Source organism: Prionailurus viverrinus, chromosome A1, assembly GCF_022837055.1.
Source record: "Prionailurus viverrinus isolate Anna chromosome A1, UM_Priviv_1.0, whole genome shotgun sequence".
NCBI classification, from domain to species: Eukaryota; Metazoa; Chordata; class Mammalia; order Carnivora; family Felidae; genus Prionailurus; species Prionailurus viverrinus.
In genome coordinates, this window is record NC_062561.1 from 73,231,308 (window position 1) to 73,257,193 (window position 25,886).

Below are 25,886 nucleotides of genomic sequence, written 5' to 3' on the forward strand. Positions count from 1 at the left end.
AGATGTTGGAAAAGGCAAAGAAATGGATCCTTCTCTAGAACATCCAGAAAGGAATGTAGCTCTACCAACACCTGGATGTTAGCCCTATGAGACCCAGGTCAGAATTCTAACCTACAGAATCATCATGTAATACATTTGTGTTGTTTTAAGCCACAGAATTTGTGCTAATTTGTTATGGTAGTAATACTAAGTGATGATACTTGCACCAGACCGTTAGCATCTCAAGGGGAAGGACTACATCTTTGATCTCCTGAAGCATTCCATACATAGGCCCTTTGTGTTTGTGATATCACTTTCATTGAATACCACAGCCTCCCCCTACCTTTCCTGCCCTTTTAAAAATCATTTTCTCCCTTGTAGAGATATGGAAAAATAATTAAAGAAGTGTGTTGATAAACACAGTCTTTGGTTTCCTTTGCATTTGGAATGGCCTTGCAGCATTTTAAAGGTGATTTCACCTTTAAATCCTCAATGGAAGATTAATTAATTAATTAAATCCTCAATGGAGATTTACTATCTCCAGCTAAGAGTGGACTTTATCCACATTATGATTAAAATAATGTACAAATAGGGGCACCTGGGTGACTCAGCATCTGATTTCGGCTCAGGTCATTCTCTCCTGATTCTTGAGTTTGGGCTTGCTGCTGTCAGTCTGTCAGCACAGAGCCTGCTTCAGATCCTCTGTCCCCCTCTTTCTGCTCCTCCCCTGCTTGTGCTCTCCCAAAAATAAATAAATAAAAAAAAATAATAATGTACAAATAGGGCAGAGAATGTAAAAAATGGAAACAGTTGTGTTGCATGAGAAAGTAAAGCTTTAAATTTGTTTTTGTGTGGGGGCCACCTGGGTGGCTCATTGGTTGAGCATCCAACTCCTGATTTCCGCTCAGGTCATGGTACCACTGGTCGTGAGACTGAGCCCTGAGTAGGGCTCTGTGCTGACTGTGTGGAGCCTGCTTAGGATTCTTTCTCTCCCTCTCTCTCAAAATAAATAAATAAACATTAAAAAAAATAAATTTGCTTTTGTGTGGTTACTGTAACAATACTTTGTCTTGTAGCCAGTACTGCTGCTGAAGGAACACCTTCATGGGCCCTTGGTTTATAAAACACTTGCAGTGGACAGTATCTTAGGGGTTATCTACTACTGCAGTGAACCCCCCAACTTTAAAAGGAACTGAGACCCATCTTTGTCTGCAGTAAAAGAAAGCAGGATCAGAAAGTCCTGCCTCACACCCAAGGCTAGTGGTCTGAAGCTACAAGTAGGAAATGTCAACTCTCATTTACTGCCTGTGCCAAGATGCTCTTTATAACTTTATACGGCCTGCCATATACCTGTTGACAGATGCTGCCATTAGTTAACTTAGAGTGGGTATTGGTTGGGAAATTGAGCTTCTCAAACTTCCTATAATGGTTTTGGATATTTAGATATTAATGGTATTTGGATATTTAGATATTAATAGTATTTGGATATTAATGGTTTTGGATAAGTTCTCCCTTCACTTTAAGATAAAAAAAAAAAAAAGAAGACGAGGAGGGATTCTACTCAGTAACAATGGCGGCAGTCACAAAGACTCAAATACATTTGCATATTTAATCTTGCCTTTTGGCACTATTCACATTTGCGTCATTGAGACCCTCTTCTGGAAAAAGAAAAAACATATAATTTCTAATGTAACCTAAGACAACAAAGTAAAAGAGATGACAAAACATTTTTTTCCCATTTAAGGGCCTCATAAAGGATATTCATTTATCCACCATATAATTTTTTTCCAAATCACTAAATCTGAGACTTTTAAAATGAATTATATTTTAAAATACACTTTTGATATTTCGACGTTAGAGACTCAGTTAATATTAATATCCATCTCTGGATTTCCTTAGATTAAGGTCTATGCATACTTCCTTTTGTCAGAGATTTGATGTGGGTATATACTTCAGAGATTTTACACACCATTAATCTTCTAATGACTGCTTTTGAAGGATAATTTTATTTTTTCCAGTGTATACTAAGTCATATTTTTAAAGAAGCCATTGGATTTTCAATGATTTTTGAGGTCTGATAATTTCCTTTCCTTTCCAATGCCTTGAATCCTTTATAAATACAAAGTGAAGGTCATCAATTTCAGTACATAATTCCATCAGGTGAAGGGCTTCATACACTTCTCTACTTCCCCCTTTATTTTCTCCCCCTGTTTATTCATTCAAAGTTGGTTTTTCATAGTACAAATGCTTGTTCTTATCCTGGATATGAATATCATGCATTCTTTCACATTAGGCAAAGAACCATTCAAATATATGAAACCTTTTAAAGGCAGATGAAAAATAATTATGCTCATTTGAAGGGGCACTGAGGTACAAACACAGTTGTCCAAGAGAAGTAACTTCAGCAAATTAAAATGTAGAAGGTAAGAATGTATCAATATGCAAAGAAGCAACTTTCTATACTTTTTATTGGGAATTAGAAAGGGCAACATCTGATGTTTGATAGTCAAAAGGCCAAAAAGTAAAGGGAGGGATTTGTGAGAATTATCTAAGGTGCCTAGGCATATTTTACACCACAAATTCTCCAGTGATTCTCAAATATTAAGTACTTTCAGTGGTAGAGAAAAGTAAGTAATCATGTTTACTGGTGAGTCTGTGGGATATCGTCTCAAATAGCACCTCATTAGTAGGAGTTCCTTTGGAATCTTGATTCTACTCAAATTCGTTAAAATTTGAATTTTGAAATTTTTATTCTAAATTTTAATGTGATATAAAATATTTTAAAATACTTACCACAGCTAAAATTGATATTGCACAAAGATATACTTATGGTTTCTCATACCCCCATATACTGCTCTGTTTCCAAGGGTATCCATACACATTTGCAAAAAATGCTTGCCTCCAGAAAACACTTGTCTGCTATTGAGGCAGAAAAATAATGTCCTCTGAACATTTTTATCATTTTGAGTTCACGTCACCAGGTCAGTCTCATCTACATATTTTGCCTTCTATTTTCTAAATCAATCCTCCCTCCACACCCAATGCAAAATTTAAACCTATCACTCACACTAAGGTGTTGTATCTTTTCTTTTCATACTTGCCTACATTGTAGAGTTCCCTTTTCATTTTCAATGTCCTATGCATTTTGCCTCTGATTATCTAGCATCACTCTCCAGGCATTACATCATTCCTTAAATCTGTACAGACCCTATTCACAAACTTTGGGTTCTGTCAGATTTTTCTCATAATGTGACTCCACCATGGAGAAAAATAGGTTAGCTGAGAGGCAACAAAAAATTCCAACAAGAAGATACTAATGCCTCACCAGAGAGACATATGAATGCAAAAGAAATCCACATTGAAGTAGAGAAAGGGATGAGAAATGAAGTCAGATCTTTTAACACAGCTTGAGGAAAGTTATTTTTTTTTCATGTGTGTATGTGGGTGCACACAGGCAGACATATGTGTGAATCTCTGCATGTTTTATCCAAAATGGTACGATGTTGTGCCATATTCATAGCACATCAACACTATGAATTAGGAGAATCCTTTCTCATATGACTCTGGCCATGACGAACCCTGAGACCATAATAGGAGAATTCATATGCTGAGGTATTTGTGGTTTAGCTATAAAATAAGATGACTGAACTGGATGACTTTTAAAATTTCTTCTAGGCAAGACAGAAAAATACACTAAAGCACAAATAAAGATAAGAAATAATGAAGTAAATAGCCAAAAACCTTTCTTTACCTTTTCCTCCCACTCTAGATGTTCAAACTGACTTCTGTTGATATTCCTAAGAATAAAATTAGAAACATGGTATGCTGGGAGATGCGTTGTTATGTGTGTAGAAGAGAAGGGCTCTAATCAAATAGATATGCTGAACGTTTTTACCCAGGTCCAGGGTTTGCCCCTCATTGTGTGCATGGAGTGTGGTAATTTACAAAGCACTGTCATATGTATTATCTCATTTGAGGCCAGCAAAATAGACATAGTGACATTAATTTATATGACCAATAAGGACTAAAGATTAGAATGACCAAGTCATTGATTCAGAAGTACACAACTCTAAGCCAAAGGAGCTCTGCAAAGTTTAGGCAGTTTGGATGGGGCCTCTGTTAATGCTGGCATCAAAATGTGCCATAGAATTCATTAGGAGTACTCTGATTTCTTGTCAAGACTATCCTAGCCTCTCCAGAGTATTTGTTAATAAGAATAAACCTTGGGGCGCCTGGGTGGCGCAGTCGGCTAAGCGTCCGACTTCAGCCAGGTCACAATCTCGCGGTCCGTGAGTTCGAGCCCCGCGTCGGGCTCTGGGCTGATGGCTCGGAGCCTGGAGCCTGTTTCTGACTCTGTGTCTCCCTCTCTCTCTGCCCCTCCCCCATTCATGCTCTGTCTCTCTCTGTCCCAAAAATAAATAAACGTTGAAAAAAAAGAATAAACCTGTTGCAGAGTAATCATAGCAGCATGGAGCATGGGCTTCTCCATTTCATCTTTCTCATAGACTTTTAGAGCTAAGCCAAAAATAGGACACATACAAATCTTTATTACTCTTTGTGAGGTAAACCTTCGTGTTTTTAATATTATAGCAGGTGTTTTGATAATCTACAATTTGTTGCTGTTAGCAACTGTCAGGGAATGAATATGGAGAATGAAAGAATAACCCAATTTTTACAATAGAATACAAAAGGCTTAAAATAATCCCAGCTGGCAGTATTAGCAGTATAATACCATGGCACATATAATATACAAAGATGTATATCTAGAAACAACTATTGACAAAAATATCCATCTTTGTCCCAGATTTTATTAGAAATTGGAACTTAAAATGAGTTTTAGTCAGTAATGTTTCAAAAAATCAAATCAGATCAAATCAAATCAAATCAAAACTGGTCAAGAATTTTCTCTTAACAGGGGTACCGGGGTGGTTCCAGGGGCACCTGAGTTAAGCATCTGGCTCTTGATTTGGTCCCAGGTCATGATCTCAGGGTTCATGAAATCAAGCCCTGCATCGGGCTCCATGTGTTGACAATGCAGAGCCTGCTTGGGATTCTCTCTCTCCTTCTCTCTCTGCCCCTCCACTGCTCCTGTTGCCTTCTCTCTCATAATAAATACATAAAATTTAAAAATTTTAAAAAAAGAATTTTTTTCAAATAATTTCTTCCAAAAGGCAAAAAAGTTGCGAAAAAATGGTTGGAACTGATGATTTGATCATACTTATAAATCATAAGAGTTCTCTCAAATTTGGTCAAGATACTGATTTATTTTTCTATATTCAGGATATGTTGATTTAAAAAGAATATAATATTTTCTAATTGCCAGTTTCTCTGACAGCTAGGATTTAAAATTTGGAAAGCAATTTCACTGCTAGTTATGACCAACTAACCAGTATAAAATCAACTCTCTTACCAAATATGAAAGCTAGGTACTTTAAAAAAGAAAAGAAATGAATTTGATTAAAAGTACTATAAAGCTTCCTACACAATTAGGACTTGAGGGGTCAACATCTCAAAGAAAAGGAAAACACATGGAGGTGAGCACATTATTATATATCATTCATCCTCTTAAGAATTTGCTGTTTCAGAAGTAGAGAAAGGCAAAAGGCTGAAAATCAGAGCAAAGCTTTTGGCAGTCCACAATGCTGAAGACAAAAATTGGAGACAAAATTGGAGATTAAATTGGAACTCTAGTGTGCCAATGAGTAGTGCCCTTGGTAAACATCCAGGATTTCAATTGGAACCCCTAGAAAGCTATCCCTTAGCCAAAAAGCAAGCTAGAAATAGACACGCTAACACACACACACACACACACACAACCACACACACACACACATATACAGGAAAAACAACTTCAAATATATTTCATGCTAGGATAAATTGGGATTTTGTCTCTACTGTAATTACCTACACACACACACACACACACACACACACACACACAAAAATCTCCTTTCCAAGGAAGATACAATCATAGACAATCTCTATGGATTTCTACCTAAAATGTTCAATACTCAAAAGTTGCCAAAATTTTTTTACATGCCAAAATTACAAAAAGAAATACAAAAATATCCAAGAGAAAAACAGAAAATAGAAACAGATGCTTAAGTCATCCAGATAGACATTAAAAAGCATTAATATGTTTAAGAAAATAGAAGACATGATGGAGATCTAAACAGGGAACTAAAATAATCAAATGTAACTTTCAAGATTAAAAAAATATATAATAAAAAGGAAAAAAATCTGCAGATGAGTTAACAGCAAAAGGAGAGAGGACTAAATAACTGGAAAACATCTCATTTGAAAATATCTAGACTAAAGCACAAATACATAAAATCTAGAAAATAGAGTAAGAATATGGGAGACATAATGAAAATTACTGACATAAATGTAATTGAAGTCCCAGAAAGACAAATGATAATGGTGAGGAAATATTTTAAATATGTTAATATAATAAAAAGATTCTGAAGCTTCCATAAAATCCCACATCCCAGACTCAGAACATGCTGCAAACCTCTTGAAAGATAAATACAAACAAAGCAACACCTTGGCAAATCATGATAAAATTACTGATATAAAAAACAAGAGAAAAATCTTAGAAGCAGCCAGAGGGAAATGAGTACATATGCCTTTCAAATGAGAAATGATAAGATTACCATGGAATTTTCAATAGGAAATAATGGAAGCCAAGAGACAATAGAATGATGGGGGGGGAAAAACCCTCCAATCTAGAATTCCACACCCAGTAAGTATGCCACTCAAAGATGAACTACGAAATGTTCACTCAAACAACACTGACAGAATTCATAAATAGTGGACTGCACTAAAATAATAACCATTATAATAATAAAAGAGATGTTTAGGTTGCAAAGAAAAGTGTTTCCCAGGTAGAACCCTAAAAATGTAGAAAAGAATAAAGAGCAAGGACTAATACTTTAATACATATTGAGTCTATTACATAATAAAAATAATTTTATTATGTTTTATATACACATGGAAATAAAAGCATGACAATAAGAAATAAATAAATAACAAAAACTACAGAGACTAAGTGATAAACCATTGTATTAAATGTGATAGGTATTCAAATGTGTATCATACTCTATTAAGTCAACATTAAATGTGGTAATATCCAAGGTAATCACTAAAATATATTGTAATGGATTTATAAGCCTCAGACTAATAATGGTGGAAAATTCAACAATAAATAATATTCCTGACATATTAAAAGAATGTAAGAAAATGAAGAAACAGGTAAATAGAATAGACTGGATGCTAGAGAAGATGTGGAGAAACGGGAACCTTCTTGCACTGTTGGTGTGAATGCAAACTGGTGCAGCTGCTCTGGAAAACAGTGTGGAGGTTCCTCAAAAAGTTAAAAATAGACCTACCCTATGACCCAGCATAGCACTGCTAGGAATTTACCCAAGGGATAGAGGAGTGCGGATGCATAGGGGCACTTGTACCCCAATGTTTACAGCAGCACTTTCAACAATAGCCAAATTATGGAAAGAGCCTAAATGTCCATCGACTGATGAATGGATAAAGAAATTGTGGTTTATATACACAATGGAATACTATGTGGCAATGAGAAAGAATGAAATATGGCCTTTTGTAGCAACGTGGATGGAACTGGAGAGTGTTATGCTAAGTGAAATAAGTCATACAGAGAAAGACAGATACCAGATACCATATGTTTTCACTCTTATGTGGATCCTGAGAAACTTAACAGAAGACCATGGGGGAGGGGAAGGAAAAGAAAATGTTAGAGAGGGAGGGAGGCAAACCACAAGAGATTCTTAAAAACTGAGAACAAACTGAGGGTTGATGGGTGGTGGGAGGGAGGGGAAAGTGGGTGATGGGCATTGAGGAGGGCACCTGTTGGGAAGAGGACTGGGTGTTGTATGGAAACCAATTTGACAATAAATTTCATATTAAAAAAATTAAAATAAAAAATAAAAATAAAAAAATAAAAAATAGAATATATCAAATAGAAAACAAATGGTAAAACTGGTATACCATTAATTTCATTAAATGTAAATAGACTGGATATTCTAATTAAAAGGCAGAGATTGTCAGAGTGTAACTAAAGCAAAAATTAAATCAAAATAAAAATAAAGTCATGCTTACAAGATGCCCACCTTAATTATAAGGATATAGACAAGTTAAAGGTATGAAAAATAGCCCCTACACAAACACTAAACTAGATAAAGCTGATGTAGTTATACTAATAGCAAACGAAGTAAATATTAGAGCAAAAAGCAAGATGTTATGATAAAAGGGAATGTCCACCAGTGAGATATAATCATTTCCTATTATCCTATAAAGAAGGCAAAAACTGACATATCTAAAGTAGATACAGAAAAATTCATATTCATAATGGGAGATTTTTAACATAGCTGTCTCAGTAACTGACAAAAGTGGAGACATACATGAAAATCAATTTTTAAAAGAAAATTTGAACTACACTTAACAAATTTAATATAGTTGGGTGTGCATAAATTGTTTCATCTGGCTACTGAAAAAAAATGTATTTTCAATCTTCATATGTCATTTGTTCTCAGATTATGGTGGGTTTAGCCTACAGATCTAGTAATTTATTTTTATGAAAAAAGATAACTAGACAATTCCTAAGTATTTGAAAATTAAGTGAGAGCTTCTAAATAATCATGAGTAAAAGAATAAGTCACAATGGGGATTAGAAAATATTTATCAAATGCAAATTAAAACATAACCCAACACAATTCATGCAATGCAGCTAAAGGGAAATGCTTGGGGTGTCATGATTACAGATAAATTTACAGCATAAAATCAAATGTATGCTTAATGGTCTACAATTAATAAGCTTGCAATTTGTACACTCAAGAAGTTAAAACAAACCAGTAAATTTAATCTAAATAAAATAGAATGAAATAATAGTTAAGAACAGAATTAATAATGTGGTGTATCACATTGATTGATTTGTGAATATTGAACCAGTTCTGCAGCCCAGGAATGAACTCCACTTGAACATGGTGAATAATTCTTTTAATGTACTGTTGAATTTGATTTTCTAGCATCTTGTTGAGAATTCTTGCATGCAAATTCAGGGATACTGGCCTGTAATTCTCCTTTTTAGTGGCTTCTTGGATAGAGAAGATGTGAAATACTCAGTGATGAAAAAGAATGAAATCTTGCCATTTACAACAATGTGAATGGAACTAGAGGGTATTATGCTAAGTGAAATAAGTCAGAGAAAGACAGATTTCATATGATTTCACTCATGTGGAATTTGAGAAACTCAACAGATGAACATAGGGAAGGGAAGGAAAAATAAGATAAAAACAGAGAGGGAGGCAAACCATAAGAGACTCTTAAATACAGAGAACAAACTGAGGTTTTCTAGGTGGCGGGGACAGGGGGTTAAAAGGGGATGGCCATCAAGGATGGCATTTTCAGGATGAGCACTGGGTGTTTTATGTAAGTGATGAATCACTGGGTTCTACTCCTGAAGTCAAGACTATACTGTATGTTAACTAACTTGAATTTAAATTAAAAAAAAAAGGAATAGAATTAATAAAACACAAAAACAGAAAATAGAAAAAAAACTGAGCCAAAAGCGGCTTCTTAAAGAAAGGTGAATAAAATTTAATACATGTTAACAAAACTGTTTGAGAAAAAAAGGAAAAAGGAAAAAATTATCAATATCAGGAAAAAGGGAGGATATCACTATAGATGTGATGAAAAATTCCCAGAGATAACAGTCATGAATCTCCAAACACTGTTAAGTTAAAGAAGCCGGACTCAAAAAGCACATGCTAAATGGTATCATATATGAAGTTCTGAAACGAACAAAACTAATATATTGTGTTAGTAGTCAAAACAGCAGCCACCTGTAAGGTTCATTGTTTGGAAAGCCCTGGGAGTGGGATTTCCGGGGCACTGTTCTGCTCCTGTTCCAGGTAGTCTCTATGTCAGTGTATTCTGCTTGTGAAAATTCATTAAGTTGTATGTGATGTGTGCACTTTTCAATGTGTGTGTTATAGTTCAATGAAGTACCTATTTTAAAATAGAGATTGTGTTGTGAACTTAATAAAACTAATATAAAGTTTATGAAATAGACACACGTCATCTTCAAGATATGGGTCACTGATAAACCTGCTGAGTGTTCGTGCCAGAAATGTTTTACTCCTTCAGCTGTAGTCTTGCATGAGAAACACTAGATGATTTTCTGATCAACAGAAAAACAGTGTCTTAAAAAAGGAAAGCTAGGGACGGACAAAAAGAAGAATGATAACATTTCCCAAAAGCTGGGGAAGAACACTTAATCTGTTAGATTGTCTCCTGGATTTTACAGTCTTGCAAATTTTATGAACAATAAACATGAACAAAGTCCTTTTTAAAAAATGGAGTGAAATTGTTTGTAATTAAATTGAAGCATGTATAGGAAAGAGGACGTGGGACCAGATAAACTAGAACTGTAATTCTTAGCATCTCCCTCCCACTTCCCAGGGTGACTTCCAACCCTGATTGGAAAGAATGTTCTCAAAACTTGCAGCTTGTTCCCTACCTGGAAAGAGTGTTCTCTACACATTTTTCCTATTCATTATCAAGAAGACTTCAAGGAAGATGGTAGTTGTATCATAAAGGAACAGCCCTCATGCTAGATATCCAAAAATATAGGGTTGTAATCTTATTACATACCCTGATCATACAGACTATAAGACCCAGGAAAAATTACTACTATCTGTAAGTTTCCATTCTTTTATTTATAAAATAGGCATAATGTTGCCTATGTTAAAGAGTTTTTGTGAAGCTCAATGTGGATGACGACGGTCAAGTTTGATGAGCTAAGAAATGTGTTGCCTTATATTTACTCGCAACAGTAGGAATATCTCAGGTTTATCAGTTTAGCAACCCCTTTAGATTATTCAAGGTAACAGATACTTAAACAGAAGCAGATACATACAACCACTTTGCCAGGGGAATACCTACAAAGTCTCAGCATTAAGACTTCTGCTTGTTGGGCACCTGCATGGCTCAGTCAGTTAAATGTCCGGCTTTGGCTCAGGTCATGATCTCATGATTCATGGGTTCAAGCTCCACATCAGGCTCTGTGCTGACAGCTCAGAGCCTGGAGCCTGCTTCAGATTCTGTGTCTCCCTCTCCCTCTGCCCCATCCCCTACTTGCACTCTGTCTTGCTCTGTCTCTTTCTCTCTCACTCACTCTCTCAAAAATAAAACATTTAAAAAAAAGAATAAACCCAACATACAAGTATCAAAAATTCCTTTTTGTGTTATATAGTTTCTCAACTGCAGTTTGAAATCCCATATCAGGATACGCAGTATATGGTTCATCCACATTTTCCCTCATGAAACAAGATGCTTGCCGCCAATATTGATACCACAGCCATGAAACCAGGATGTTTAATCAAATCACTTGTGTGTAATGCACTCTTTAAATGGAATCACCTTGGATACAGTACCAATAACCACAGAATAACCAACTCCCTGAAGCATAAAGGAATCCTCTTAGCTTATAATTATTTTCTTCACTAGGAAAATTACTATTTGCTGAGATTTTAACAAACGAATGTTTTTCCTGTTCCAAACTTTGTCATAGTTTTTGAGGCTCTGAAGTTTCATTAGCTCGTCACTAATTAGAAGCACCTCAGCCTGGCCTACTTTCAAAACCAGCACTTTTGATACAAATCCGATTGCTTTATTCCTATGTTTGATAAACTCAACTTCTTAAAATTGAGAACCTCATTTCTTTGGTGCTTTTCTTTCTCTTCCAAAGCAAACTTGCTGTTGCTGTCAATTCTAATTGGTTAATATCCAACGGTTTTATTTTTCTTGTCCATCCAATGCTGCCACCTAGATTACTTCTTATTTTTTTTGTTTGATTTCCTTTCCTTTATTGCTCTCTTTAAATACATGCTGGTTGCTATTTAAGGGCATGAGATGCTGTTCTTTAAGAATATGTTCAATATTACTTAACAGAACTTAAAATGGAAGATTGAAATTCCTATGCACACCTTAACATTTATTTGTGTCACAGATCATGCTTGTGGAGATGATGATTGTGGCAGGTATGTGTGTGTGTGTGTGTGTGTGTGTGTGTGTGTGTGTTCATTTTGTTATACCTTTCTTTCTAGACTTGTCACTGTTTCTATATTTCCTCATTGAAGCTTTAATTCCTTTCAAATGGGTTTTAGCTTACTTGTTAGTACGACTGGGTCTTATGTGTTAAACCTGTAAAAAAAAAAATTCTGTGCAGATGCCAACTCCAGAAAAGTTAATGAGGTTTGTTAAGATAAAACAAATCAAGTTATCTGAAAGAACTGAGTTCTAGATGTACTGGGAGGCATTAAACTGACATTTACTAGAGACCTGAGCAGTCTTCTTTTTTTTTTTTTATTTCCTGTGTTAGTATTCACACCAGTGCATCTAGGAGAATAGTAGCTTTTATCTGCCAAAGGACAGAGTGAAATAATTACAGGGGTGGGGATGGGAAGCTGAGCCACCAATTTTTAAAAATATATATATTTGGAATTAAACATGCTTAGTTCTTTGTTTTTATGCTTCAGGTTGTGTCTGTATCACACAGCATTTTTCACACTAATTTTCTTATTTACACACATGTACAACATACTTTTTCACTCGCAAACACACACACACAGTGAGAGAGGATTCTTAAATGCAATTGTTTCAAACTTAACAACAGACAAGATTGTTGGATTGTAAATCTTAAGAGGCAGAATAAATATAGTATACAGAAATAATTAGCCAACTGTTTTCAGGCTGTAATTAGTAAACAGCCAAGAGGAAGCATGGAACCAAAGTAAATCAGAAGGCACAGGGCTGAGGAAGAACTGAGGAGATGGGATTCTGGGGCAGGGGAATCGGGCAACAGACACTGAGAACAGACCATTGAGAGGATTGGTTCTGTTCCATAGATGGCGTTTTAATGTAAGCACAAACCCGTGAAAAGGAACCTGTCTCTGCCTTGATTTTTTAAGGCTCAGCCCATGTGGGCTTCTAAACAAGTGAGAAAAAGAATTTAAAGCTAAATGATATCTCCCAAATCATCTTGTCTGAGCTGCTGGTTGCATAGAAGTCCCTGTACATTCACAGACTCCTCTGAGTTGCTCAGCCAGTAGAAGGCAGAGGGAGGCCTTCTGTCTGGTGCCAGAGTCCACCCTCTTCCCATTAAGACCAGGGCATCACAGAGCCACTGTGCGTAGGGAGGGCTGGGCTGTACAGGGATCGTGGGAAATAATAGTGGCTAGAGGCAGTGCAGATGAGATTGGGGTATATTTCGTTGCATTCACTTTTTAAGAAAAAAATCAACGAGCCTACCTCAGAAGACAATGACAGGCATCGTGTAGGGGGGGAAACAAGGAAGAACAAACAGGATGAAGCCAGACAAGAACGATAACATTTCAGTTCATGTTAAACGGCTGTGATGTCACAAAGTGCTGTGTTTCCTTTTTCAAAAAGTGAACAAATAGGAATATTTATGCTCTAAACTAATGAATGTAGGGACATGGTGCTAAAGTAATCTCTTGCTACTGTCATGGGGCAAAAGAAAAACCCACACAGATATGAAAATTTTACCTTTAGGCTGATTTAGTGGCATAGACCTTGCAAAAAAGTGCTTAATATTGTACCATGAGTCTGTTTCACTTGACCACACGACAATAAAGCATCCGGAAAGTAAAATGAAAACAGTCATGGGAGCATTTGGATACCAGGGACATTTCTAATGATTAAAAATTGTGTTAGCTCAGCAGCAGTAGCAGAGGAAGAGGAAAACTTTGCTTATTAATTCCATATTCTCGAAACTTCAGCAGCTTTTATTACTTTCACAATTTTCCAAAATGCAAAGGCCTGGGGATGAAGAATGTCAAAATTGATAAACATAAAATATTCCAAACCTTATAGGAAAACTTCAGCATTGCCACGCAGTCTGTGGTGGCTCAACTCCAAAAAGAAAATCTAAGAGACTACAGACTACGGAATGAATGTGTCTGAGCTCTGCTGTTCTCTACAATGTGTTGACCTGGTGTCCCAAGCATCATATGGAAATGGAAAGTAGAGGCAGAGCCAAAGACACACTTCTGTGGGAGGTGGTTATCATGGGTGTGACAACACTGGCCCTGGCAGCCACTGGAGCACCCATGTTCCCCCATCTGTAACCTGTAAGAATGAACAGAGGAAAACCTTGTGGTTGACATTCTAGCCCATCCAGGGGATAAATCTAGGAAGACACTGGGATATAATGCTGAAAACTATTATCATCTAAGATCTGCTGGGTCAATTCTAAAAATATACACCCTATATCAGTTAGACCTGAACTGCATTCAAATACTACTTCTGCCAAATACAAGTCTCTGGAAAAATTACTTCATTTCCTCTCATCCATGAAAATGAAAATAATACCACCTATTTCCTATCACTGGGAGAAGTAAGAGATGTGGGATATAATGCTTCTAATCCTAGCAGATGCAGGAAAGATGTTTGATTACTTTCCCTGCTTTTTCCTTTAATTGGTCAGGCATGAAGCCAAGACAAATACTTCTGTCTTGTGTAGACTTGTCCAATTTCCTCATCCCTCCATTCAAGGCAGAACCCGGCCCCAGAGAGAAGGGAAATGGAAGATGCCATCTTCTCCGCACCAAGGCTGGCCTCAGCATGAAATTCTCTTCATGAAAACAGCTTCCATGTCATTTGCTGGCATAAGGATGAGGTAATTATTGAACAGTGTAAGCCACAGAAATGATTAAGGTGCTCGTGGCATTTACTTATGCAGAGAGATTAATAGAGTTAAACAATTGTAAGTTGGCCAAATGGTAAGGAGGATAAAAAGCCATGAACAAATATTTAAAGGGCATAATGTAGCTAGGGCTAGGCAGAAATTATTTACATAAATTTAAAGAGATAAAATGAGGCATGTGAAGGAATAAAAAGACATCAAGCGATGAAATTCTGACTATTTTAAAGATGTTTTCAAAAAGGAGAAAATCATTAGATTCTGAAGAAAATGAACAATTGCCCATCAGATATTCAAGAGTTTCCTGAGAAAAGACACTGTATTCACGTCGTAGTTACTGAACTCGGTGGTACATCTTGCCTTGGATAATCTAACAAGAGGAAATAATAGAACTCTATGAATTTACTCCCTGATTCTAATTGCCAGCACTTTGCACTTCTCCTATCTCAAAAGCTGTTTGTCATTCCAACAGGGGATTTTTTTAATCAAAAATGCAAATGTAACAAAGTAACCTTAACTTTGTCACCAGATCACATAACTGTGTATCTACATACAATAGGTAGATACGTAAGAGAACCCATTAACATTACTTAAAACTGAATATGTCAGTGAAAGCATTTCATATACAGGAAATGAACTGTTAAATGGCTCTTCTTACATTTATAACTATTTCTTTCTGTATAATGCTTGAATATGAGTGATATTTATCATTAAGCAAATTAACCAAATATTTTAATTTTCCAATCACTACTGGCTATGCTAGTAATTCAAGATTTTGTAAAACAGTGGTTACTTAATCACAAATCTATTATATTTGAATGCAAAGACAAAAAAGGAAAGACTAACTCTTAGATGATTCAAATTCTCTGTTTTATGAAGACAGGTCGCTCGGGCCCAATACAAATATATGTGACGAAAATAATGTTCTTCCCAAGTAAGGAAACATTAAGCATTGCCTTCTAATGAATGTACCTGAGTGTCAACTGAGTACTAATAGGGTTTGGCAGGGTGTCATGTTGTATGATCGCAATAGTTAACATGTTATCATAATTGTAAATACAGACCTATCATAACTGGGAAGAGATGATCAGCACAAATGGTTTTCATGGGGTAAATGATATGTTAAAAGTATTTTGATGCTGACTTTACCTAATTGTAGTAAAAACTACAAGTTTATTATGAAAAGTTGACTTTCAAGTGCTGTACAAATAGGATTAAGGGCTAAAAGATTAAACCCTTGGGTCTGACCACTTGTAGGTTGTTGGAGACCTTAAGAAGAACAGCTTATCGGTGGGAGCAAAAACCTGATTTAGAAAGGGCTCAAGAGAGAACAGAAGAAGACAAATTGGAGATCTATTTTTCAAGAAGTTTTGCTGACAAAAGACAATTGGTTTAATAGCTAGAGAAGAATGAATAATCATGAGGAGATTACTTTTTAAGATGGGATATGTCACAGCATATTTATATTTTGATGAGAATTATATTGTAAGATATGAAGATTATATGATGCAGAAGAGAGAGGGGCACTATTGCACTGGTGTCCCTGAGAAGGAGAAAGGATCTATCCCTCAATTTGACGAGGTCTTAATTTTAAATAGGAGTATTAAGAGTTCATCTCCAAGTTCAGGAAGAAAAAGGAGTAAATGGTTAGATACGCAGATCAGCAGTAGTGAAGTGTGTGAAAATTTATTTTTCATTATTTCTATTTTCTCAGAGAAATATAGAAGTAAGAGCATAGTTGAGAGGGGTATGGGGGAGGAAGTACAAGAGACAGGGAAGAGAGAAGGTATGAAAATCATCTGGTTAAGTAGAAAGTGATTTTTTGTTAAATGTACCAAGGGCCCACTTGATGTAATTGACTCCGAACTTAAAGTAGGAACAACCCATGTGTATGCATGTTTTCTCTTCAGCCGAAACCATCTGTGTATGTGCAGACACAAAGTAGGTTCACAGTTGGATTAACCAATTCGTTTCACCATGTAAGTAAGGTAAACAAGAAAATAAAAGCCATATAAGTCAATAAAATATCCAAATAACATATGACTAGATTTGTAAGTTTGTTTCAGAGATAAATATTCACCCATGTGCAATTTTTATAAAGCGAATAATACAATTTACACACAAATTAGACTTGACTACCTTATGTTCTTCTGGCATCAGTATTAAGAACAAGATCTGAGAACTCATTAGAAAATACATATGAACCATTGTGTTAATTCAAAAGCAGCATACAACACACAGTATCTAGGTTTCTAACAGTCTGAAATTTTCATGATTAATTTGTGACTCTGTAACCTTAGTGGTTTGCTTTAGTTTATCATGTACAATGAGACCAATAAGGAATGTAACCAATAAACATCTCATTAGAAATGAGAAATGTCTAAAATATATAATCTAGGAAAATTAATGAAAAATTAATGAAAGACTTAACATGAAATTCATTATATGCTAATGAAAGCACTCCAAATTAATCCTTTTCAGAGGTTCAGGTCAATGTTATAATTCACCAAGGAGACAACATCAACGAGTGTCTCATCCAAACACTTGTTGGGAAATCAAAGCTACATCCCTATGTTAAAAACATCATGGCAAAATTGCCAAAACCCACAAATGTCTCCACTTCCAGGCAAGCTTTCTTACACCCTCAATTTTAAAAAGTTAATAATATACTATTCCTTGAATCCAATCAACAGATATATACATTGAATGTCTACTACATGCCTTAAAGTTAGGTGTCTTTCATTAATTATGAGTTCACAACATTATGAAGAATGGGAAGGGTAAAGTAGGGGGAGAATAGAGGATTTAGGGACAGGCAGATTTGTTTTTGAAATCTGTTTGTGTTCTTTGCTCGGTGTTAAGTCTTTTGGCAAAATGCAAATTCCTTGAGCCTCAGTTTCCTTTGTGCTGCAAAATGGTGAAGTATCTCACCTAATTGAGATAAGAAATAAAATATGTGACAATTGAGAACTGGGATTTGTTAGGAGCAGGGACTCTGGTGTCAGCCTGGCAACCTGGGTTTCAATCTTAGCTCCACTCTTTGAAGATATATGAACTTGGGCAATTTACTCAAACATTTTTTGTTTGTTTCAGATTCCTCATTTATAAAATGGATGGGTAGATAGTATTAGTGTATCATCCATTAATAGGTAATTTAGGGTATCAATGGATAGATAATGTAATGTACCTACCACATAGATTTGTTGTAAGGATGAGATAGTACTCAGTGTGAGAGTGCCTGACACAGAGTGCCATACAGGCAGGTGATAAATGTATTAATAAATGTCCAGTCAATGATAACCATTGCTATGTGGGCAGTGATTTCAACAGTCACTCTATGTTACATGTATATCCTGAGAAATAATACAATTTTTCATTCATTCAATGAATTCTTGTGCAATGTTATTTATATGCCAGGCACTGGTAAGACACTGACTTTTAAGTGGCTATACCCCATCCTACATATGATCCTGTCATACCATAAGGGTCCCCATTAAACCTGATAGCCAGGAACCATGAGAGTGAAGGTTGAAACACACACAAAAATATTTCACACAATACAGCTTTATGAAAAGAGTCTTTTATCTGAATGACAAAGTAATAACTATCATAAAATGTTTTGATAAGGTGTCTAGATTCCTACTACCACTCCCTACTGCTATCCTTCCAGTAAACACTAAATAGTAACATAGCCACATAATCTGAGTTTCTTAAAATGAACATTGGAATCTTTATAGGTAAAATTTCTAAATTAGTTGTTTCTAGTCATGCTAACACACTGTGATTGACTTTAAATTGCATCAATCTTGCTAAAATTACCTTTTATATGTTTGAGTTTACCATTATGCTTTTGTTTTTGTGTTTTTCCACTTGAATGCTAGTGACAACATTTAAAACATCATATACAAATTTTTGTTATTGAAATATCATAGTCTGTTTTGGCTAAAGTTTCTCACTATTGGGGGAGAAATTAATACAAAATATACCTAGAAAGAAACCTAGATTCACAAAACTAAATAGATTAATCAGACTGAAAAATGTCATCTACCTTTTCCTTTGAATTCCTGCCATTATTTTGAAGCTAAGCAAATAAAATCTAAAAGACATCATTTTACACTGAAGAGAGGGGAGGAGAGGTTCATGTCTACCTGAAAACAATTTTCTTATGGTAACATTATATAGACTAAAATTATTATGAAAATAATAAAATTTGTGGGCTAAACGTAGAACTACACTAATAATTCTAGTAATTTGAAATGTAAAGTGAAACCGGTAATTAATAATGGTAACCTGGTGGGGAATTTAGGGGGACTGGTGCTCCTGAAATCTTTTATTACAAAATGTCAAAGCGTTTCTTCACTACTAAACAGTGTTATTTTCTCAATACACGTAAACTCAATCTATGAATCTAACTCAACCCAAAGCAAATCATCTTACCTAAACTTACTCACATCTTACCTAAGCTACTATGCTATCTTACACTTCACTCACTGCATCATTTCTTAATTTATTGCACCACTATGGTATTGACCATTTTCAGACACCTAGTGAAAATGTGCAAGGTTGAAATTACAACAATTAAGAGAAATGCATAAGCAAGCAAGGTCAACTTTTTAAAAATTCTCAAACATTGTTTTGTTTATCAATTCAGCAATATTCCCATAAGATCTCTCATTTAGGAAATGTAGAGAAAACTCTACATTTGACAAAATATCCTTGTTAAAAAATTAGACGTCTCAATTTAGAAAAAAAACTATGATTTTGTCTTACCTTAATGCAGCTAACAAATAATAAAATTCTGATTGTCAACACGTTAGCAACAGGTATTATCAAAAGACAAGTAGGAAGATTCCCATGTACATGGCCTTAGGAAACTAAAAAAATACACTTCCCAAAGAAAAGAAGGATGATACGTAGGGGGGGAAATATTCTTTTGTTTTATTTTGACCTAAACAGCCGACGTAAGCAGGTGGTCTGTACTTTCACGGGGTAATGGCTCTGAAGCAGTAGCACAAAGAACAATGGTCTTTTGATTGATTACTCTTTGCTATTGATTATTTCCTGAGAAGGTGGTCACACCTTCCCTTACATAACATTTGGTAAGAAGACCACTTTTATAACTGATGGGTTTCACTATCCCACTAGAGCAAAGCAGGTTTGTTGATGTAGGTGTACAAATATTTCTGCTTTTTACATTACAGAATAACTTGAAAACAAATTTTAAGTAGCTCCTTTTCACTTCTTGTTGCTTAAGACATACTGTAATTTATTTTAGGTAAAATGTGTTAGTAAGAAACCCACACAACTACTGATTAAACTATACATGACACATGATACCATGGCTCCTATGACGGTAGCCAAAAAAAAAGTAGATTTCAAGAAACAATTGTATTAGCCACACTAAAAAAATTTGAAAGCGTATTGCCTTACAAGAATAAAGTTTCTTGTTTTGGTTTAAAAATTAAAAACAAAAATATAGAACTTTTAGGATAAAGTGTTCATTATATATCATTGCTTGTAGTTTCTATTTGAATTTTCACTTTCAATTAAAAAAAAGTTAAGATTCTAAACAAAACTATTTATAAATTATTGGTTTCCTTGTGTCCTCTTCTTTCTTTAGCTAAATTAATAGATATCATAAATGTCTATTTTCATAAATTAGTTAAGCCTTAAAGTGAGGTTGGTCATATTCTTGGATTTTTGAGAATAACTCACAAATATGTAATCACCCTAGTCCCTTAAAAAAGGAGATAAGTTGTGTGTGTGTGTGTGTGTGTGTGTGTGTATACGTGTATATACATATATACATGTGTATATATATATATAATATATATGTATATATATATATATATATATAGAGAGAGAGAGAGAGAGAGAGAGAAGAGAGGGAGAGAGAATGTGAAATATATACTTGAAAATATATACTTTTAAAATGGTCTATTTAGAGCACTGTGGTTCAGTGACATTCTTTTATCTTTGGATCTGGTACCTTCCTTATTTCACTTCAATTCAAGGGCAATGCCAAGTACCTAGGACATGGCAGACACTCAATCAAGATTTGAGAGTCTATGAAAGTGCAGAAAACACAGACTTTGCTCTGAATGACAATCAATCACATCTTGGGATGTGGCACAATTAATTATTTTCAGGCATAAACAATGGCAGTGAGGTATAAAATGCCACAAGAGGAGTATTCTTACTTCACCACAATGAGGGAAGACTTCTTAGAGGTGATGGCATTTTCTCTAAGCTTTAAGAAATGGAGACAATTTCAACAGGTGAAAATAGAAGACAGACGATTCTATACACAGAGTAAAGCACAAACAAAAGAACAGGGATTCGAAAGCATGTGGCTAATTTTGGGAACTTTGAAAGGTGTTTGGAGTCTATGGAGGTAAGGAAGGTAGAGAGATAGATTTGGAAAGGTGGGGTACTCAGGGTTCCCACACAATCACCAAAGCCATCTTGTAAATTCCTGTCCTTTACAAGAGGACAAAATGGTACAACAGGTACTCAATTGGTACAAAAATGACCCTTCCATGGTGGGGGGGCGGGCGGGGGGGGGGGAGATGATCAGAGTGGGGGATAGAGCTAAAATAAAAACACATAAGTAAATATAAGCCATATCATTATATTAAATAAATTCCTAATTTAAAAAGCATGAAAAGGGAAAAAAGGCCCTACATTTAAGATATATATGTCTATTACTCTTCTCAAAACACAAAATGTGGAGCAATTTTTTATTCTGTTTGCCAACATGTCAAACGTATTTGAATTTACCTGTCGAAATGTAAACTTCAGCCAAAATGGCCTACAATACAAGATGACAGTGTACTTAGTGTCTATACCTCCTCTGCTTCTCTCGAAGCCTCAACTCAGTGGCTTCCATTGTTCTTCTCAGATGTCAGCTCTCAACCTGGAGTTCTCAGTGTGGCCCACCCTGCATACTTGATCTAATCAAGTTTCTCTCCACCTCCCTTGCCCCTGAAGCCTCCACCTCAGCCCTCTTTGTTCTTTATAGGACATTCAGTTTCCTAATTTCTTATTAATTTGTTCCTTTCCATATGCAATGACTTTCTACCCCATATTTGTAACCTCCATGATGGAAGGGACTTCATTTGTTCTACTCATTGCTCTATACAGAACACCTAGAACAGAACCTGACATATTAAGAAGATTCAATAACTCTTTGTCAGATCAATGACATTTCAGTATGAAGATATATGAAATTGTTGTACCTAAAAGTGGTATCTTTAAATGAACAAATCAGATTTTTAAAATTTCCTGAGGGCAATTCTTACTCAAAGAGTGAGTTTGGAGGTAAAGGTAACTTTGCTTAAAAATATTTTCTTAAAGATCATTTAATTAAATAATGAAACAAATATATATATATGTATATACATATATATACATATATATATACACACACACACACATACACATATATAGTTATGGTTATATGTAATATAAAATCATATAATTATATATCAATATATAATTTATATAATATAAAGTTTTAATATTGATTTTGCTTAAATTAGTAATAACAAATTAATGTTTGATGTTCCAGGAATATATCTATATTTTTCTTCACAAGAGAATATATTTCTTTATATATGAGAAATATAAAGAGAATAAAAGGAAAGGTCTTGATCACATTTCTTTTTAGCCTATCTCCTGTTCCATTTTCCCATGGAAAATAAGAGAGCAAAAGTGACCTCAAATATGTTTTTCTTACAGATCATTGATGCACGCATATCATTTTGAACTCATGAATACCAAGAGAGCAGTCAGGGTTGAAATGGTATAACAGACCATTAGGAAACTCAGATATCTTCCCATACCTGGAAAAAAAGTATATCCCCATCTTATAACACAGAAGCGTAAAGCACACCCTCCTTCATTACTATGACAAAACATGTATTGTCCATATTTATAAAATTGTCTGCTGGTTGTATATTTAAAGAAGACACAGTAAGTTTTAATCATTGTTTATATCAGAGCAATCTTATTTAGAAGAGAATAGGTTTATTTACTTCAAGTAGATGGCATATTTGGAGCTCTACCTGGTGAAAACTGTTCTAAAACATAATCTGATTTAAAAAGGGGGGGAAAGCAAACACTCTAAGTCATGATAATGTGACCCTTCATGGATCAACAATGTTTAGAACAACTGAGTTGCTCTTATAATACAAAGGTTTGCTGGATAAGGCTCTAGGCTAAAGTGGAAAATTAAAACCCATTTTTCTTAATAGCTTTTACACTCATTTGAAAATATGGTCCCCAAATACTTCATTAAGTCATATTATATTTATGCAATTAGGTATTATATCTGTATAATTTTATCTCCCTTAGAACTGCCATTCTAATTTTCCTCCAATGTTTGCCTTTTAAGTTTGATTCTAAGAGCAAATAATCTCCAATTTCCAATGTCATGATAAGCTCTTGTCCTTTAAAACCATATAGCTATGGCCTTAAAAAAAAAAAAAAAAGAAAGAAAAACAAACAAGCATTAAAACTTTTGGTCATAAATTTGCAAATGTGTAGAACACACACACTCACATGGATACACATGTAAAACATATGCTTCTGTCCCCTGTGTTTGGAACAACAGGGTATTTAAAACAAATACAGCTGGGCACCAAGAATATAACGTGCTGGGCAAACATATACTCCTATTAATGTAAATATATTCTTCGATGTTTCCTGCCAAGCCCCCTTAGTTATGAAAAGCAAGCAAGCCCCATTTCTCCCACAGAACACCCCACATAGTCTCAAAACAATCGCCCTTAGCAACTGGATGTGGAAGCAAGCAGAGATGAACAAAAGCCGCGGGGCTCCGGCTCCTAAGTTGCCTTCTCAGACCCTGACATTTTACAGCAGCAAAAGCAGGTCATGCTGGGCACTAGTTGTTTCTCGAAAAAAAAAAAAAAAAAAAAAAAAAAGATGTATAGTAAGGCAACTATTCTAGTCATCTGTATGTAGTAACTGCTTGTTTTGCCTCATGTAATTCGTGAGTCCTTGAATTTAAACTGAAACATGTTAGGGATGTGTGTACCTCGCCAACCCCCCTCCCCAATTCGGGCTCATTCTTCCTCACGCTGCGCCCCTCTCCGCATCCCAAGATGTGACCTCAGGCTTCAGCGCGCTCAGTGCTGCCCGCTTAGCAGCGTTTGGGTAAATCTCAATTGAACCAGCCCTTAGTTCACACACACCCTCTACTCACTTCTCAGACACCGGCCCCTGCGGAGGGCGCGGTGGAGATCGCCACATTTCGCCAAGGTCTGGGACCCTAGGATGTTTCCAGGAGAGCTGGGAGGCCAAGTGAGGCCAGACACACAAATTCATGACCCCTCGGATCAGACTGGAAGCAGCCAGCGAGACCCCGAGATGCTGCGGAGATCTTTCCCTAGCATTCTAGACTCAGACGCTATATCTCCGGGGGAAGCCAAGCCCCCCAGAGTAGAAAGATTTTCCCTGGAAGCCAGCCCACATGAGACTCGGGGAGCAAGAGGCAGCCGGCGAAGAGCGGGCCAACTTGCCGGCTCCTGGCGGGGTTTTCAGTGGCTACAGGTTGCCTGAGAGCAGGTTCCCAGCTCCCACGGGCAGGCGGAAGGCGCTCGGAGCGCTCGGAAGGGGACTTAGGGGGTGTGGGGCACTGAGAGACGGAGGGAGGGAAGGGGGAGCCCGAAGAGGCCCCAGGCAGGTGGGGAGATGGGAGAGATCCGGGGGCGCACCTCCCAACAGTGACCCACACAGACCTTGGCGCCGCAACCTGCGCTTCTTGAGGCCGAAGATGCGCACTTTGGAGAAGATATCCACCAGGTTGCCGTTGCAGAGCCCGCGGTTCTTGCTGGGGCTGCTCCGCCTCCTGCTGGCAGACGGCCGGTCCCAGTGCTGCTCCCGCGCCTGCCGCTTCTGGCGGATCAAGCCGCTGGCGATGGCCGCGGCCATGGTGGCCCCGGGAATGGGTCCGGGGAGGGAGGGGACCGAGGGAAGGGGAGCTGGGGACACGGGAGAGGGAAAGGGCGGCGCAGACGGCGGCTCGCCCTGGACGAGGCGGGGGGAAGAGGCCCGAGGGGCTGGGGAGAGGGGTAGGGGCGCTCAGTCCCGACTCGGACCCATCGCCCTCTCCGCGGAGCGCCGGGCCGGGCGCGCAGGTGCTCCCGGGACGCGGCGGGGCGAGCCCCGGGAGCCGAGGTCGTGTCGGCCGCCTCCCGGCCGCGTCGGAGCCGGGAGTGGGGCCGGGGCTGCGGGCACCGCCTCTCACCGCGCGCCGCCGGAGCCCTCTCGGGGGCCGCCACTGCCACTCGCACTGCCTTCTTGCCTCGCCCCCCTCCCGGGCTGGAGGTAGAGCCCGCTGCCTTCTTCCAGGGCACGGGATGGAGGGCAGGTCCCGGCCGGGTCTCGGCGCGTGCGTCCGTCTAGGGCAGGCTAGGCAGGACTCAGCGCCGGGCTTGCGCTGCCCCCCGGCCGGTGCCGCCGGTGCCGCCGCCGCCGCCCGCTCTCGGGCTCTGCCGGTGATTGTCAAGTGCTTTGGAAATCAGCATCTGGGGAGAGCAATCTTCTCCCCGGAGATCTCTAATCAAAGCGCTTCGTTCCCACCCCACTACACCTCCCTCCCGTTCCCCTCCTATGTCTTTCTTCAGAAAGAAAAATATATATAGTAATGATTTAAAATAATAATAATAATAATAATAATAATAATAATAATAATAGAAAGCTAAAATGGATTCCAGGGAGTGGGGTGCTAAGAGGCTGAGCCAGAGCAGGTGGGGTTGAAGGAATATCGGTGCGCTTTTTCTTAGATGAAACTCGCAGGTTTCCGACGCTTCCGCGGCTTGGCCAGGGCTTCTGAATCTTAACGTGTCTCCTGGTCCCCAGAAACTCTGGGCTGCGGTTGGAGGGCGAGGTGGTTTCCGCCCTCCCTGCTAATCCCTTCAGCACCGAAACCCCTCCACCCCAGGAAGGAGGGGGAGGAAGCAGGGAGGAGAGTGTGTCCCGAGGAGGGAGGCGCCTCCACTCCTTATCCAGTCTACCCAAACTTGCTGGACTCTCCCTCTTGCTGTCATTTTGAGACCATAACACCGAGCAAAAAGGAGGGGGGTGGGGAAGGTGAGAAGCTATGCTAAGGTTGTACGTATGGAAAGACCCC

At 37.4% G+C, this 25,886-nt stretch overlaps 1 protein-coding gene across 5 annotated transcripts in view; it reads right to left on the reverse strand.

The window, feature by feature from the left end:
• FGF14 (fibroblast growth factor 14) overlaps positions 1–25,886 on the reverse strand; it is a 617,709-nt gene that overhangs the window by 148,004 nt on the left and 443,819 nt on the right. Inside the window, exon 1 of one of the 5 annotated variants that reach the window (XM_047871274.1) lies at positions 24,493–24,685. The exons of the other annotated variants lie outside the window; for them this stretch is intronic. Within the exon in view, the coding sequence (XP_047727230.1) occupies positions 24,493–24,685 (193 nt within the window). Of the gene's footprint in view, positions 1–24,492; positions 24,686–25,886 lie in introns of those variants that run through there. 5 annotated transcript variants of the gene reach the window in all.